The sequence below is a fragment of the Crocodylus siamensis genome, chromosome 1 (genome assembly GCF_052110815.1).
Source record: "Crocodylus siamensis isolate JL-2025a chromosome 1, ASM5211081v1, whole genome shotgun sequence".
NCBI lineage: Eukaryota > Metazoa > Chordata > Crocodylia > Crocodylidae > Crocodylus > Crocodylus siamensis.
The window spans coordinates 112,848,714-112,867,517 of NC_143395.1; the positions used below are offsets into that span (position 1 = coordinate 112,848,714).

General features: G+C 42.5%; 1 protein-coding gene across 10 annotated transcripts in view; it reads right to left on the bottom strand.

The window, feature by feature from the left end:
- The window catches only part of PLAGL1 (PLAG1 like zinc finger 1), a 78,284-nt gene that overhangs the window by 33,817 nt on the left and 25,663 nt on the right, over positions 1-18,804 (bottom strand). For 6 of the 10 annotated variants that reach the window (XM_090040829.1, XM_090040848.1, XM_090040838.1 and 3 more), the window contains one exon: positions 6,412-6,503. The exons of the other annotated variants lie outside the window; for them this stretch is intronic. In XM_090040829.1, coding sequence (XP_089896955.1) covers positions 6,412-6,503 — 92 coding nt within the window. The remainder of the gene's footprint in view (positions 1-6,411; positions 6,504-18,804) is intronic. 10 annotated transcript variants of the gene reach the window in all.

Sequence of the window (18,804 nt, forward strand, 5' to 3'; positions counted from 1 at the left end):
AGGTGAGGGGCCACTTTTCCCCATGCTCAGCACCAGCTTCTTCCCTGCCTGTGCGTTGCCCCCTGCTTGTACTGCAGGGCAGGGAGGCACTGGGTGTGAGTGGGCGCAGGAGCCAGAAAGAACACAGGGCCTGCACTGTGCCAGCGGGGCCCAGAGCAAGGTGGCAGGAGTGTGGAGTCCCAGTTGGTGGGGGCTCTATGGAGTTGGGCCAGCTCCACACTCTTCCTGCTGGTGCAGCCCAGCTCCACAAGCCCCTGCCAGCCAGATGCTAAGATGACTATCGTTAAAAGATAGAGCCAGCTGAAACATGATGTTGCAGTGAGATGTGTATACTGCACTAGAAACATTGTCTAGAAAAAAGTATGTAAATTAAGCCCCTTCTACACATTACAGATATGGCAAAATTAACTGGTTAATTGCGCGATTATCTTGAGACCAGCTACACATGCAAAGTGCCTATCGTGCATAAAAAGCTCCAACTAGCTATAAAGTTAGCACACATTTTCAAGGTCTAACTTTATAGCTGGTTGGTACAGAGTTTTAATTTGCACATGTAGCAGGGTTTCCCCTATGGCTGAGAGCCTCATCATCTAGCAGGGCTTCCAGCTGCAGGGGTACACTATACCCAGTGGGGGCTGGGAGTCTTGCAACTGAGACTAACCCCAGCAGCTGCCAACTCTGGGTCCCAGCAGCACTTCGCATTGTATGCTATCAGCATTTTTACATGTCAACATGTAGACATGATGCATTCAATCTGTATGAGCAACTGGAGAGTAGTCTGATGACTGGACAAGAGCAACAGCAGGGCTGAAGTCTTGAACTTCAGAAATGCAAATTTCAACAAGCTCAGGTCACTAGTAGGGGAAGTGCCATGAGACCAGGGACCAAAAGCAAAAGGTGTGCATGAAGAGTGGTCATTCCTTAAGGACATGATCCTTGAAGCACAAAGGAAGTCCATTCCCACACAGAGAAAAGGTAACAGAAGGCCTGGGCAGGGAAATCATGGTCCTCTTAAAAAAGAAAAAAGAGGGGTACAAACAATGGAAGCTGGAGACAGGCCCCAAGGAGAACTATACAACAAATCAGAAAGGCCAAGGTGGTGACTGAACTTAGATTAGCAACAGGAATCAAGGACAAGAAGAAGTCGTTCTTTAGGTATGTAGGGAATAGGAGGAAAACAGATGGGAGTGTGAGGCCATTGCTGAACAACTCAGGACAGCTGGTTACCGACACTCAGGAGAAAACTGAACTACTGAATGACTACTTTGCCTCAGTATTTCACTGGGCCAAGGGGAAAATCATGCCAGATAGGGTACAGAATGAGCAGAGCAGGAATTACTGCCTTCATACTGTTGCCATAGAAATGGGGTGTGATCAATTAAAGAAATTAAACATATGTAAGCCTGGAGGGGCAAAAAAACCCATGGTAAAAAAAAGCTCCAGCTCAAAACTGAAGTCTGGTCAGCCAGAATGACACTGCAAGCTGCCGGCTGGGCTCCAAGCAGCAGGATTGCCACTGTTGCAGCCCCAGGAGACCTTCAGGACTCCAGGTGAGGCTGCTGGGGCCAACCCAGTGCTGGCTCCAGCCTCCTCTACCCCACCTGGGATAGCTTGCTATGTGCCAGAGGGTGCCCGGGACAGGCATTTCCCAGGGACAACCAGCAGTGACACAAGATGTGCCCCTGCTGGTTGTCCCTGGGGAACCAAATGTCTGCGCTCATGTGGAAGTGGCCAGTTTTCAAAGCACTTGACTTGAGGCAGTAGAGCTCAATATCATAGCTGTCACTGAAACTGTTCGTTGTTCAGTATTGTGAGACTGTTGCTAGAGGACTGATTCCACTAACAGACATAATCATTCTCCACACTGGAATTGTGTCAGAAGCTGTGTGGCAGCTGAGAAGCTATTGTCACCTGGAAGCAGAAGTGGATCCAGGATTTTACAAAAGGGGGTGCAGGAGCAGAAACTGGCTCTTCAGGAGTGATTACACCCTACTTCCAGCCTTCTCCCTCCTTCCCTCCACCTGGGCAGGCAGATTGTGCCACAAGAACAGCAGTCAGGGACTTTAAGTACCTAAAACAGGTGCTACCCCCTCCTTTTTCCTCCCTGCTCAGAGGCACTTCCTCCCCCTCAAATCCCCCACCACCTCACCTCCCACTGTCCCAGAGGTGAGAGAAGTTTAGTCAGGCTTCACAGGGGCCAGGCTCATCCCAGGACAGCAGCACTGGGCAAAGGGGTGGGTTCTTCCTGCTTGCAAATGCTCCTGAGCTGGTTGGGAACACCTGGGCTAAGTCCAGACAGTCAACCTAAGGCTGAATTGATTCAGTCTTTGCAAGTTAATCTAAACTGCAGAGATTAACTGATTAACAAATAAACACACATTCATTTTTGATTCAGGAAATGCAACCACATGCCTGCAGTGGCCCAAGCCAGAAGCCAAGGGGCGCTACAGCATTCTGCTAGCCACTACCAAAAGGGAGGGAACAGAGGGGGGATGTGGGTGCACTAGAAGGGTGCAATAGGCTACAAGCTGACCTTGACAGGTTGCAACGGTGGGCGGATGAGAATAGGATGGGGTTTAACACTGATAAGTGCAAGGTGTTGCACATGGGGAGGAAGAACCGGCACCACACTTACAGGTTGGGGAACTCCCCTCTTGCCAGCACGGAGACGGAAAAGGATCTTGGAGTCGTCATTGACTCCACGATGAACATGGGCCGGCAGTGTGGGGAGGCAGTCAAGAAGGCCAACCATACCCTGTCATGCATCCACAGATGCATCTCGAGCAGGTCCAGGGAGGTGATCCTCCCCCTCTATGCGGCACTGGTCAGGCTGCAGCTGGAGTACTGCGTCCAGTTCTGGGCGCCACACTTCAAGAGGGACGAGGACGATATGGAAAGAGTTCAGAGGAGGGCCACTCGTATGATCAAGGGTCAGCAGGGCAGGCCTTATGAGGAGAGGCTACGGGACCTGAACTGTTTAGCCTCCACAAAAGAAGGATAAGGGGGGACCTTGTGGCCTGCTACAAACTGGTCAGGGGGGATCAGCAGGTATTGGGGGAGTCCCTGTTCCCCCGTGCGCTGCCAGGAGTGACCAGGAATAACGGTCACAAGCTGGCGGAGGGTAAGTTTAGATTAGATATTAGGAGGCGCTACTTCAGTCAGGGCGGCTAGGGCCTGGAACCAGCTTCCAGGGGAAGTGGTGCAGGCTCCTAGCCTGGGGATTTTTAAAAGGAAGTTAGATGAGCACCTTGCCGGGGTCATCTGACCCCGGTGCTCTTTCCTGCCAAGGCAGGGGGTCGGACTAGATGATCTACCTAGGTCCCTTCCGACTCTAGCTACTATGAAACTAGGAAGCCCTTCAAAGACCTTTCCTCCCTCTTTGCTGGAGGAGAGCAGGCAGCCCATGCTCTGTCTGAGTGGCGGGGAGGGGGCAAAGATAGTCACACTGAATTCATAAAAGCTTGAACAAAAATAGTTCTCTCTCTGAAAAAACTGTACGCTGAAACCTATAAACAGTAACACAGCATAAGAGGTGTGTTTGCTTACTCTTCCTGCTGCCGCTGAGGTTTCTGGGATTTGTAGTCCAGAATCACAGCCGTAGGACTCTCCAGGGTTGCTTGTCATTTGCTCTTCCTGCTTTCAGGTGCCTCTGGGATTTGTAGTCCACAGTCACAGCTAGCAATAGGTAACGCCGCAGGGCAGGTCCATAATCAGGGGAGGGCATTTTGACCCCCCTCCCTGGCCCGAGACCCCAGCCAGGGTTTGCCTGGGGGGGGGGGAGGCAGTGAGCTAGCCAGCCCTCACTGCTCCAGCTAGGGAGCAGAGGGGTGGAGCCATCCCTGTTCTCTAGAGCAGACAGCACAGCCCAGCCCAGGGCTAGAAAGCATACTAGGGTGCTGAGGGACTTTGATTTAATTTAAACTAGGGAAGGGTCTGGGACAGAAGTTCTATAAACTGGTTTGATCCAAATCACTTAAGTCTCATATTACGTTCAACCAGGTTTATCTTAAACCAGTTTCAGCTGTTTTGAAACTTGTTTATGTGCACTGAACTTCTGTCCTGTTCTAGGTTTAAACCAGTTTATGTGTAACTTCTGTCCCTAGCCCTAGAGGGACAGGCAAAGTGGAGGAACCATCCACTTGCCACTGCTGTCACTGTCCCCGGCTAACCCCAGCTCCCATGCAACCCAGCTGGAGCAGGACAGGAGCTCTCCTCAGCCCTGGGCAGTGGGGACAGTGGCACTGGCAGGTGGGGAAGGGCAGAAAGGGAGCAAAGGGGCCAGGGAGAGGAAGAGACGGGACTCTGAGCATGGAGGGGAAAAGGGTGTGTGTGTGTAGGGGGTGTCTTACATTCTTCAGGGACTTGAAGTCCCCAGCTACTGTTCCTTTCATGTGTTCAAAAAATGGGGATGAGGCTGTACCTCCTCTGGACCCGCCCCTGTTTGGGAGGGTGGTGGGATTATTCTGCCAACCAAAAGCTTGGATTCTGTCAGTTAACAATTTATACCTAGGCAGATTCAAGTCTGCAACAAAAGAAGTTATGTGAGCAAAGCTTTCCCTTGTAAACAAGGTTTTAGGCTTCTAAGTTTTGTCCTCTGTCTTCTCAGCCATTTGGAGAGTATAGTTTTCTGCTTTTGCAGTAGTAGCTACACTAACTCCATCTGTTGCCTAGAAATATTATTCAATGGCAGCCTCCTTTCAGTAAATTCATTCCAACTCTGTTTTATAGCAGGAAATTCTGCTATAGCTAGAGAAGGAAATTGTCATGCTAATATGTGCATGCCATTTTAGCAGTCAGCTTTACAGCCTGATTTGCTTAAAATTTTACAGGACCCCTAGTAAACAGGTTTTTTAGATCTTATTTTTCCACTGACTTCAATTGTCCACTACAGTCCTTTGAGACTTCAACACCATTTGCTCTCGCTTATGACAGAATAACTTATGAGCACATCGAACACAGAATCAAAGCATTCCTTTTAGAATGTCCAGCTGTAGTGAAGTAATTTCTGAATAGGCTTCTATGACAAAATGTTGTCCAGATGAGTTGCATTTAAACCTTTTGCATTGTTCTGGAGGTAAAAAGGCTAGAAACAACTGTTAGAAGTAACCAATAAACAACAACAACAACAAAATCAGGAACTATAGGTGTCCAAGCTACGAGTTTAAGATTTGCATAACAAACAACAGAATAAATAGTTCTGTTCTATTACCATCGTTTGGCTTTTACATGGTAGATTTACACTTTTGTACTAGCTAAAGAAAAACATCCTTTAACATTTTCTGACTAATACACACTGCAAAATTGCAGTATGCAAATCTTGTTTCTCTTTATGTAAGAGTACATGAGGTTTTCTTGCTTTGTGTTTTGTTCTGAAGAGCTCACTGTTGGAAATCTTGAAAAGCTTGTTTCAGAATATAATTTCTTTGGCAGAAATTCGAAGTGCTCTATTAGTGAACACTTAATCCCAAGTAATTTTCCTATTATCTTGGACCATAGCTACACATTTCCACTGAAGAAAATATGCTTGTCAAAGAACCTTCCATGTCCTAAAATCTGTGTGCACAGTGCTTTTGTAAAGGATCTGAAGCTCTTAATCGATTAATAGCCTGTTAAATTCATATTGTAGTAAAATAGTGCTCCAATTATAATTGCAGAATTGAAAAGCCAAGAATTTTGTTCAAAGGCTTTTAATTAGTTTATAACTTTTGGTCATGCTAAAATGTCTTCTAAATACTCAATTCTACTGTTTACCTATAGTAACTGGTTTTGTGTACAACAGGAAATGGATAAACATTCTTTCAATTTCTCCATGAAAAAGTTCTTTCATGTGTGCCTATTTTTCTATTTTGCATAGGTAAAACTTTACATTAATTGAGAATTACAGTTGCAGACATAAGCACTCAAAAGTGAAGAAATATCAAAATGAACATGCAATCTTAACTCTGCCTGCTTCTGTGAAGGCATTAGGCTACAATGCTTAATATGCACCACATAGTGTATTATTAAAGAAACTTGTATTGTGCAATATTTTCTATAACTTAGATCTTGAAATAAACATCAAAAGAAAGAGTTTTAGTTTTCAGCACTTAAAGATCAAAAGCCTCTCCATAAATTTCACGTAGTTAATGCAAACTCCACAAGCTGGAACTAGACACTCATCAAAGGTCATTCTCCCACATCCCTGACAGGCTTTTTGCCAATTCTTTGCACACATTAGCAGCAGAATAGCACAAGAACTTTCCTCAAGGAGTTCTTGAATACAGCTCGAGTAGGTTTTCTTTAAGTATGCAGGAGTGGCTGATCTCTTCTAAAGCCCACTGAAAATGGGTCTTCCAGATGCAATATATAGGGAGGGGCTTTTCTCTGACACTGTAGGAGCTTAAGTGCTAGGGGAAAAGGCAAGGAACCAACCTGCAATATTGTAGTTCCAAAGGCACACTGGAGTGGGGTTTCCTCCTTTGCACTTTTGGAGGTGTTGAGAAGGAAGCCATTGACCTATATTCCTAGGTTTAAAGAATAAAGTGTAATTAAATGTAGCTGGAAGAGTGTACACACACAATTGACCTGTACATATCTCTAGGCAGCATGCCATACAATTCTGGGGGAATTCTTAAAGGATGTGGGAGAGAATGTTTCTGTTGTAAACTTAGGAGTTTGGCAGCTCAAGGTCTGCAGTGGCACGCTTTTCTTCCATCTATGTTCCTTACATCAGGAGCAACTATGTCTATGGAAACCAAGCACGACCAGAGGAAAACTGCTGGTTTTCTTATTGCTTTTCAGTAGCCAGAATGAGAGCTGAGATCTGACCCAGCTGAGTCCAGGAGGAAATCAGAACAATCCATCAACTAAATGGACAAAACTTAAATCACATGTTACTAGCATATTTATATCCTACTAAGGATTTTACTGTCTTAAAAATTATCTTAAAATTCCCTTTTATTATTTCTGTTTCATGTCCAAGATGAATTTTGGAAAACAAAACCCTCATATACTAGAAAACAATGGGGTCACTTTCACTACTGCTGAAGGGGAGTTTAATTTTCAGGTTCTTATGTATATTTCAAACACTGCAAGGTAATGACATCTTACAGGAGCTAATGGAAAGACTGAAAACAGTTGCTGTCTTTTAAACAGAACCTTTTAAAAATATTTAAATCTGGGGACAAATTGAAGCTAACAGTACCCTTTACAATACGTAAAATTAATTTGAATTTCCATGAGGTGTTTGCTGACTTCATAGAAAATAGCTATATTGAACTCTAATAAGCTGTATTTTCAGACTGCTTTGAATGTCTTATATTATCCTTAGTGACAGAAATATATCAGATTTCAAATTAATAGCCTTACCTCCCTACAGAAAACATTTAATAAGCCACTGTTAATCAAAACACTTTCAAGCTTCTTTTATGTAAACTTTTCCTGTGATTTGTTTTACAAATACTTTTTTCAGTTCAACATAGCATAATTTCACAGTTTCTCATTTCATGTACGTACGAAAGTTAAAGGAAGTACAACTGAGCATGCATCGGAGATGATAATACAAAGTAAACGCATTTAGTTCTCCATCTCTCTCTCTCTCCCCCACATTCACTTATGTATAAAGCTTAAAAAGTTGAAATCAACATAAGGGTAAAATTAATTGATCTTTCTTTTTACTGACATTTTGTGAAATTAAAGTATCAAATATTAGCAAATGTGTTTGTATGTCGGTATGGGTCACATTTTAACTTCATTCTGCTGCTTTCAAACTAACAAGTTTGTCTAAGTTCTCAATATTTTTTATCCTGCTGAAAAAATGGACTGAAATTGAAGCTCAGGTTATTTAACGGTTAATTAAAAATCATCCTTTTCTCAAGGCTAAAATTCATGAGCTGTATTTATGGTTGTCCATGGTATTTTTTTTGTTGCTATCAATAGTTTATATGCATAACAAGTACAAATCAAATGAAGTCACTTCCTGCAGTCTACATTAATAGTTTCTAATCTGTCTGAACAAAGATAGGTTCCTCATGGCTGAAAGTTGAAGCCATTTCAAACAATCACACTGAAAATTAGAGTTTAATTTTTCAGCTTTTCTTCTTCCTTCCTACACTGGTTCACTATTAAGTCATGCAAAATTATTTCCAGAAAGAGTGAAGGAAGTAACAACAGATTCACAGAAAATGACTTGCTATTTTTATTTAAAAACAGTCTATAATATCCTAGCTTGTCTCAGCCACTATACCCTCCTCTTTTGGGAAGTTCTTGGTAGGCTAATCGATTTTACTGTTATAACCCCTCATGAATGACAAAAATTGTTCAAGGCAGACTCTCCTTTTGCCCGAAAAAGGGTGTTTGTGCCCAAAAACTTGCAAAGAACATTTTTTTCCAACTATTTAGTTGGTCTAATAAAAGATATAACATTTACCCAAAGAACCTTGCCTGCATGTCCTTAGACTAACATGACTACAACCAACACCCCACAAAAACTGCTAAATAATTTCAATAGGATGCTGTATAGAATGCTGGCATTTTCCTGCTTTGTCCCTGTCAAAGCTGCACATGAAAAGGGGGTATGCATACACAACAGAAGGGTCACTAAGAATTGTTGCCCCCTATGCAGAGATGCCAGAAAGCAGGGCAGTAGTGTGCCAAGCAGTGGACAGTCAGGGAGAGAGGAGTACTGAGCACTAAGGAAGGGGAAAGTGGTGACTACTCAGTCTTACAGCACATGGGCTCTTGTTCTCACCTGCTCCCATAATGCAGATTCCCTTGACCAGGACCCAACCTGGGTCCTTGGTGGGGGGGGAGAAGGAAGGGGAAGGGGAAGGGGAAGGGGAGGAACGAGGCATAGCCCAGCCTTGCAATGATGGGAAGGGAGTCTGATGCAGCCCCACCCAGCCCCGCAGAGGGAAGGGACCTTGACCCAGCACTATGTGTGGGGAAGAGGGCTTGATGCAGTCCCAACTTGGCCCTATAGGAGGAAGGGGGCACAGCCTGGCTCCAACCCACCACGGGACTTGAGGGTTGAGAATTTGGCAGCAGGGGATGATGGCTGTATAAATCACTACTGCTCCCCCAACTCCACATTTCTGGACCTGGAATGTCATGGCTCTGTAGACACACTTGACACAAGGTTAAGCACCCTGCTCTGAGGCTCTAAGTTATAATAGTAGCAAGTTATTACTACCTGGTATCTAATGGTCTAAATACAAAGTTAAGTTGATGGACACACATCATTTCTTAGTACATACCATATTTTTTTAAATGGCCAACTATCCTCTAGATCAGTGCTTTTCAACCTTTTTTCATTTGCAGGTCCCTAAAAAGTTTTAAGCGGAGGTTCAGATGTTGGAAATTTTGAATGGAGGTACAGACCCCTTTGTATTGAAAGTGTGGGTATTTGCATACATTTGATTGATCATAGTCATAGTCATCTTTCATGGTTTCCTTAGACATAGTCTGCAAATCTGTGAACCACTAGCAGGCCCACCAGAAAGGTTACACTGGATGAATAGAGTGTAAATTTTCCCCTCATTTGCTAGATCTGGCTCAGTAAATTAGCATGATGAAGTGAACAGCATCTATATTTACTCTGTAGCTAATGAACTGTCTCCAGGGTAGGGACAGGCATTACACGTAAACTGACTTAAACCTGTAACAGAACAGAAGTTCATTGCACATAAACCAGTTTCAAAATGGCTGAAACTGGTTTAAGATAAACCTGATTGAATGTAGTATTAAACTGAACTGCTTTGGGTCAAACCTGTTTATGCAATGTGTCCCCAGACCCCTTCCTGCTTTAAGTTAAACCAGAGTCCCACAGCATCCCAGATGCTTTGCAGCCCTGGGCTATGCTGTCTGTTCCAGAGAACAGGGCTGGCCCCATCCCTTGGCTCCCTAGCCAGAGTTCTGGGGGAGACTGCAGGCAAAGCAGCATCTGCCTGGCTTCCCCCTGCCCCACCCCACCCTCACTGCTCAAGTGGGGATTCCCCCCTCCCTCCCATCTCCCACTGCATAGACCGAACCACACAGACTCTATGCATGTGGTATACTAGCTAATGCTGAGAAGTATCTGTGTTTGTATATGTCTCCAGTTTCACTGGGACAGGCAGACAGAACAGTGTACACTTAGGGCTTTTTGGAGCTACTCAACAGGTCATCTGGTAATGTCCGTCTGTTCTTCCTTTGGGAAAAGCTGTTTAAGAAGGGCTTGAACTAATGAGAGAGGCTTTTGTTTTGTTGATGGGCTGATTAATGTTGTGTTATCAGCTGCCTGCTGGCTCCCTTGCCTGTCAGGTTTGCAGACAGTATGAAGAAGCAGGAAGAGAGAAATAAGAAAGCTCAGTATCATCAACAGATTCATGTACTGCATACCTCCCTTTGCCTCAGAGTTCTAGTTTGGGGCTGGGGGTTAGCAACACTCCCACCCCTTGAACAGCAAGCAGGGAAAAGCCTGGGAATGTACAGGCAGGGTGGGGATTTACACCCCTCCCTAATCAGAGCGTCCTTCTGGGACCTGGCCATGACCCACCTCAGCTCAGCATTGTGCAAGGGAAGGAAGGGCTGCTTTAGCACCACTCAGCTTCTAGCCTGAGCTACTGCAGGCATGTGCCTGCATTTCTTCAGTCCAGAAGGAATGTCTGTGCAGTTGCAAACTGATTCAATCTAGGCAAGTTAGACTAACCTGGAACGATTGAATCAATTCAGGCTCAGGCTTTTTGAATATCTATCCCTGGCCCCAGAGTTAAAAGTCTGACACTATACTCATTCAATTGAAAACTTGAAATGTTGTTTTTTGACTTACTAGGTTTAAAAAATTCTGTTTAGATGGGATATTCACTTATGGAAAACCTTTATCAGGCAGGGATTTTTGTCGGTGTTATCTTTTATCAGACAAGCTATTTTTTTAAAGGATTCTAATCAGTAAAGGTCTAACAGCATAACTTTGACCTTTATTATTAGTTCATGAGCAACGTCAAAGAGGCAATACCAACAGATATGTTTCAGTAAAACCATAAAATGTCCATATGCCTAATTTATATAGATGCAATAATTTGTTGTGTGTGAATGTTTTAACACAGATTTAGCTTTTCTCACATGAGAAATCTCTGTTCATCTCTGTTGTTTTCCTTGTTTCATGATCGGCCCTCTAAGGTAGTAACCTTGTAAAGATTTATGACTGCTCTTCACTTTCTTCCTATGAACTTCCTTATTTTACTGCAACAACACACCTGTCAGTAAAATTAAGCATATGCATAATTGTTTGCAAGAGTGGGGAGGCTGATCTCTCATCGCTTCATTACCCTTTGTTCCCAGTATCACTAGACTACTTCATTTTACTCATAACTACTTCCAAAGACTTCCAAAGCTACAACCAAGCATGTGATATAGGAGCATGTTTTATAAGTTTCAAAACCCACCATCTAGACAAAAACACATAGTGTCATGTGTAAAACTAACAGCATCGAATGCACAACCAAGCACATAGAGCTATGCGTTTAGATGTCCATTTCGTGCTGAATCATACTTGCAGGTTATTTCCCCCCATGAAAATGTTGAGGTTCAACCTGTATCTTAAATGCTCTTACAAAGAATGGAATATTAGAACTAGAATACACTTCAAATGCAGAAACATGCAAAATATTGCACCAGTTTCCATCTCAGTGTAAAGCAAATGCTTAATGATACATCCTGTTTCAAGCAATCACATTCTGCAGGAGTATACATTGAATGATCTAAGAGGACGCCTTGAGTTGGAGAACTTCTACCAATTAGCTGTCTTTAAAACAAATACATTTATAACTAATATATTTAAGAGAAATGTGTGATCTGTCATGCTGCTAATTAAAATGTTTCTTTTGAATATCTTCAAGGGTAAGGAAACATCTGCAAAAGAAATATCTAAAGAATTCAGCATTTGGTTAATTAAAATATTCTGAATAGCCTTTCCCTACTTCCCTTACTTATAATTGCTTGTAACATGAAGAGGCATAACAAGGAAGTTCTGCACCCTGGGAGACAGGAGCAGCGGCCTGGCTGCTGGCAGAACCAATGGTGGCCAGCCAGCAGCTTTAGTGGCTGCTATTCTTGCACGCCTCTCCTGGCAACATGTTGACACCAAGGGCTGCTTCCCCAGTCATCCTTCCTTAGTTATACTAGTGCCACGACATACAAATATACCTAGAACAAGTGATATGCTGTATACATTTTTACTTTGTGGAAAACAAAGGCTACTGATAGACATGAAAACAAAAAAACAAAAAAGCAGTGCTTTACTGGAAGAGGCATCATATCAGTTTGACCCGGTTTGCCCAATGTCTGTACAGATGGTGTGCTTCAGTGGGGCTTTTTGGTGCTTTTATCAAATAGCTGATTGAACAACAGTCACGTGTTCAACATCATAGATAGAATCGCAATCAGAGCTAGAAATATATGGCCAGATTCAGTAAACATGTAAGCAGTCCTGCTAAGGTCTGTAGAACTACTCAAGTGTTTTGAGTTACATATATTTTTAAGAATTTTGTCAAATCAGGGTCATAGTAAAAAAATACTGACTTCTATTGCTGTGTTGTAACAACTAGGCAGCATGACAACATCACTTCATCTTGAGTTTGCACTTGGATTTAAGTTGGCATATGAGGAAACTCGGCTGCATAACTTTTCTCCAAAAGGCACAGTTTCATGAAGCACTTGCTACTGAACCTAAATACATAAAGGTTGGGGCTTTACTCTATATGATTTTTATCAGTAATTTTACATTTGATTTCAGAGTTCCTCTCCTGTTAAACCAATTCTGGACCTTTATCAATAAAAAATGCGGAATTCTTATTAACACCTTCTCCCTCACTAAGCATTTTTAAAGAAAATAAACCATATCTCCAAAGCGACGAAATGTGACTACAATGATGGCAAACCATCCCTTTGCTTTGTGTGGTTCAAAACAGACAAGTAAGGTAGACAGTTTATTTTAAAATGATACATAGATTTTGAGGGATTCTAAGTCCCCTGACAGAGAGATCTATTAGTTGGTTATCCTTTCAAGAATAGTAAAGCTATGACATACTTTAATCAAGGGAAGAACCAGTTAAGTTAATTCTCACATATAAGAAGTAATGAATGTGACAGCCTACACAAATGAATGGAGAGTTAATTTAGTCAGTTAAAGGAAGCACTTTAGTTCCATTAATATTCATTATTGCCTTTTACTTTCATTATACATCCTCCTTGTTACTCATTAGTTTAAAAAATCAGGTTAAGACAAAAGTCAGAGTGCCATTTATGTATTTCACATGACACACTAAATTGAGATAAAAACTTTTGCTATTAGGAACAAACCTATAAATATTATACAATCCTTTGTAAGAAGGAAAACAGAAACAGTTCTTACTAGCTTGCAAATTATATTTTTAGACAAAATCATGCAATTCTAGTGTGGGATGACAGGAAACATGTCAAACTCCTTCAGTACAATTTTCCAAGTACCCTAGCGTTAAACTAAAGTCTAACTCTGCTCTGTCTTGTTTTCACAAGAGGACCCATTCAGCACCATGTGCTCCTTTTCAGCTGTCAATAAACAGAAGCAGTGAATTCCCCAGGGCTTCACAAAGCTAGTTAGACATAGCCATTCATTTCTTCAGGAAAACAGGGCATTGATTTAAGAGAGTTCCCAGGGAGCAGCTACAACAAAGAGATCAAAGACCCACCTCCTTTCCTTCATTGCTTTCATTAGGCCTGGCTGAGAGGAACAGCGACAGGTTTCCTGAAGGCAAGGAAAATGCCCTGCAGACCACCTCACGGTTCATTCAAATTCATCTGCTTCCTACATTCCAGTGACAGTCCAGAATGTTAACCATGACAAACCCTCACATTCAGACAGTATAATATACTGCACACTAGTTCATCCAAGGATTGAAAGAAAAACAAGCTCCAAGGGAAGTTAGCTGCTTCCCTAGTTGGTTGAGCTCCAACAAGCATCTGACATTTCATAAATATTCTTTCTTTCCTTAATTTTCCAGGTGAAGGCTACTAGTCAGAGAGCTATTTACGGTCTCATTCATTCATCATGATGAAATTTCATTAGGATATTTGGCTCTCAGTTTGATCCCAAACTTTGATAATTTTGTTACTGAAATTCGGCTGCAAGTCAGGGCCTCCTGTGCTACCTGGCTGTGAAATTTATTGTGCTATCCACCCTGGGCTGCGGTTTCTAAGATTAATAAGAATCAAAGCCTTTTCAAAATATCTTTATGCTGTTTCTAGCTCCGAATTTCCAGCCCCTCTGGGAGACCCATGGGCCAAAGGAAATGGCAGTACAGGACATGTTTGACACCCTTGGTCTAGATCCTTAGCATACCCATCACTGGCATCCAGATCTCTCACAAATATATTAAAGCAAAAAGTGCTCTTATGAGAGTCCATGATCACACCGTTAGCCATTTCCTTGGATATCTGGTATAAATTTCCACCATTTGGTATATGCAGACCACCTAAGCATTGACACCATTGCATAGTTAACAAGCCCTAGTTCAAGTAGAACCCCAGACTGGGATCTTCAAATGAGTTGGAAAAGTACCTATCCTGCCAGCAAGGCATGATACCATCCATGTGTCCAGAGTATGCCTAGTGACTGCTATTTGCAGGATCCGATGCAGGCTACTGGGATGTGAGGAGGAAGGAGCAGCACAGAGTCCATCCAAATGATAACTGGGGGCACAGGTAAACACAAGATGCTTGAGTGAGTGGTATCAAGCTTGAGTAGGAAACAAAAGGTTATTTCTTATCTACAGGAAAAGTTTTCCAGCTGGTATTTGGAGCTAAGAAAAGTGCCAATGTCTAGACTGCCAACCCTGTAGGCCAATGATCTTGAACCTTTTTATGGTAAAGATCACTTTTGGTAAGTAAAGAGCACCCCAGGATCTACTATTGCCTCCCACCCCCTCCCCCGCTCCCACCCTGCTCCCTCCACTGGCCCCTGATCCACACCACCCTCCCTCCTGGACAAGCGACCTGGGCTCTGACTCCATTCACCCAGCCGGGCCGGCAGGGGGCATGACTCAGCCCAGCCATGTGCGTCCTGCCTCTCCTGATCATGGAGCCTCTGACAGACTGAGATCAACTGTCAGAGGCCCCAGGATCAACCGCTCAATCGAGATTGACTGGTTGGTGTTCACTGATGTAGGCCCTTAGTCTGGCTACTCTTCCAGACACTGCATTCCTGACTAGATTAGGTGGTTTCCCACTCCTCTGACAAACTAAAAATTTCTCTGTTAGGCACCCAACTTTCCCTATGCATTGTGACATCATGTGCTATGGGTAGACATTTAGTTTCAACACAGCAAACTTCTGGGAAATTTTCAGCACTAGAAAAACCTGGGAAGAAGGGGACATACAGGTATTTCAGCCCCCCTGACTGGAGAGGGGCCCAAGAAGCAGCCAATGGCAGGGGGCTGCTCCTTGGGCCCCTCATCCCAAAGGGAGCTCAGAAATTGTCCTCTACTGGGAAGAGGTCAGGCTGTCAATCATCTATCAACTGCTAAAAAGCATAAGCTACCAAGGACAGCCCCCTTCCTGGCAGTACCATTCCTAGAGCTCCAGCTCTTGTCAGGCAATTCCCTCACCTTAAACCTAACATCATCCCTCTCTTGCCTGCCTGCTCTACCTACTTGAGGGTGGGGGGTGGGGACAAGACAGCTGAGTAGGGGTAGGGGTAGGGTACGGGAACTCCCACTGCTACCTGAATAGCACCAAGATGCTGTGGGACTGTTCAAGCAGCAGTGGGAACTGGCTGGCAGGGCTCTACAACAGCTTGCTGCTGGACAAGTGATCAGGGAGCCAGCACTCTCCCTCTCTCCTCCTTGGAGGGAGGGAAAGTATAGGACTGTGGGATGCTGAGAGTTTTAGGGACAGTGCCATGTGGACAGACATTACCCATAATGCCATGAAAGTTGTCCAGCTGGATAAGTCATTGGTTGAGAGAACTGACAAGTTTGTGTCAAAGTCATGGTAGTTTCCTGCCACAAATCACTTAAATGCTTGTAAGTTCACTTTTTGTGCCAGGAAAAGGGCATATTTCCTGACACAAATGTAATACCTATCCATTGCCTTAGATTCTCTGCTTCACTTCCCCATCTATGGAGACACAATGGAGATAATATTTCTTTTCTACCTCACTGTGGAGTTGTGAGCAGAAATATACTAAAGATTGTGAGGTGCTCAGATACCAGGATGATGATGGTCATATGAGTACCAGAAATGAACACAAAAAGGTAGGATAATGAAATAAACTAACCACCAGCATTGTTGAGTAAGAAGACTGTTGTATTCTAAATAAAGGAAAGCTTTTCAAGGTTGTCAGTTTAAGTCCTAGATAGAGCATATTACAATAACCAAGCCTACATGGTTATTTATCCCAATCCAAAATGTCTCAAGTAAAATTTCCAAGGTTATTGATTAGAAATGTAATTACAACATCTATATAAGGATTTAACACTGTTGAACTGGGAGAAACAGAGAAGTCTTTTTATTGCTCACTACATTTAGATGCAATTAGGAACTGTGTAAAGGATTAAACAATAAATGTCATTAAGCTCCTGCCACATGACAGATATAGATTTAGAATTAATTTTCCAAACACTAACTGTGCAATTCAATCTTTTCTCAGTGACATACAGCAAGCACAAATGTTTGTGCTTCCAGACAAACAAGCTCTGGAGCAAAAAGCCAAAGCAGCAGCAGGACCTAAGTTATAAATCAGCAAAATAGGATGCAAAGAGACCAGAATAGGTAGTATTCTCTGTTATACAAGATGTCTCCAAGCTTACTGTATCCATTATAAATCTTTATTTCTCAGCTTTTCCTAAAGCTAAAATGTATTTAACTGTCCAAAAGTTGTCTAAAACTAGGTACTGCATTTTCTCCAGTGTGTCTGTGTTTCAACAGGTATATCAACTCTACAATGTATCTGCCAACCATTAGTCTATGTACATCTACTATCTGGTTTCAATTATCAAGAACAATCCAAATATTTCTTTGTTCTTCTATGGAAATCACAGAGACCTCATCAAATTTCCAGTTTCCCTCCTATGACTGTCTACATATACTGTTTCCCATGGTTCCTCTATTTGGTGATAGGGTTTCACCTGAATGTAGAGAGGAGGATAACAAAGCATACATATATTTACACATACTATATTTTTTTACACTAGATAAGTGGATAGAATAGAAAACAAAAGTAGAAATTTAATTGACAAAAGTTTATTGTAGGCATCAGAAATGAAAAGGGTTTTTAGAAGTATTTAAGAGAGAGAATAGTGGTTTGGCAAACTATACCAGAAAAGGCTTCACAGAAGGAAATACAGCTGTTTCTTGGAAAAGCAGACAAACAAGTCAGTCACCACTGGCAAAAAAAACAGGACAGGATACATCCCAGTAAAAGTAGCCTAATATTAGGGCAAATTAGAAAAGCTAGAAAGGATGATGTTGTAGGATCTTGAAGGCAATGCCAGGAAGTTTGAACTTGCCATAGTGGAGAAATTCAAAGAAAAGGTATTATAGTCAGAACAATGAGCAAAGAGCCGAGTGTCTGCACTTAGCAAAAATTCAAGCAGTAGAACCTGAGGTTCTCAAGCCCAGAAAGGAGCCTCTTGCAATAGACACAGTCAATGAGAAAGATGCTGATGGTGATTCTTGCTGTCTGGACAAGCTGTCTGGACAGAAAAAGAAGGGAAGGATATTAGAGATGAGTAGCAAATGGGAAAATTTGAATATGTCATTTATGAGTCTAAGATGAGCTCCAGACAACAGTCTGGTTGACAGGGAGGACAAGGATATGTTTATCACTGATGCAGAATGAAGGGAAGTATCACCAGCAGTCAAGATACCACAAGCCAGACTGCAATCCTGCAGCCTTTGCTGACTTTGTAGAGCAACTTTATTGAGAATGCCAGAACAACAACAAAATACAGATCTCTTTGCACTGGCTTAGTAGAGCTAGCCAGCATAAAAATTTATTTTTGTCTCTCAAGTCACCTAATGGAACCTGAACACACAGATGGAAAGCATCTGTTCAATACAAATGCATCATATTTGCTAGGATTAAAGTGTTATAGCCATGACAGTCCAGGAGATATAGGAGATCTGAGAGGGAATGATTTTATCTATTTATTTATTTATTTATTGGGGGGGGGGGGCGTGATATCTATTATTAGACCAACTTTGAGAGGGATGTTGGACAAACTTTTGGGCATGTAGTGCCCCTATTCAGATCTGTGTAATGGCCAAAACTGAAGAAGAACACAGTGCATCTGAAATCTTTTCCCAACTCTACAGTTGATTCATTTTTGCTAGTCATTTTTCTGGATTACAGCCATATTTTCACTGCATCTCTCAAACACAAGTTGAAGCTTACCATGTTCAGAAAAAACAATAAAGTCCCAAGACCATTTGAAATTAAACAATTCTGTCTTAGCCATGCTAATAGTATTGTGAGGGTGCCCCAACACATTCAGACTCGCAGAGCTAAGCCCTTGCTGATGCATATGTGATCTTCCTCTCACTCAAGAGCATGTAACGGTTAACATATTTACTACTAGGTCATGTCTTTTTTTTTAAACTATGTAAAGGGACAATCAACATCAAGTCAACTTAAAAATGAATGTAAAATAAGAGTCTCAGGTACAGCACTAACAATTTCTGTGGTTTTACAATTGTATTTTCCTTTTGTCTCTGTTGCTGAGAAAAAGAACAGCTGAACTGACAACAGTGAAATAAAACAAAACATACTGTCAAATGTAGAAAGTAAAAAATAACCACAGGGAAAAGGAG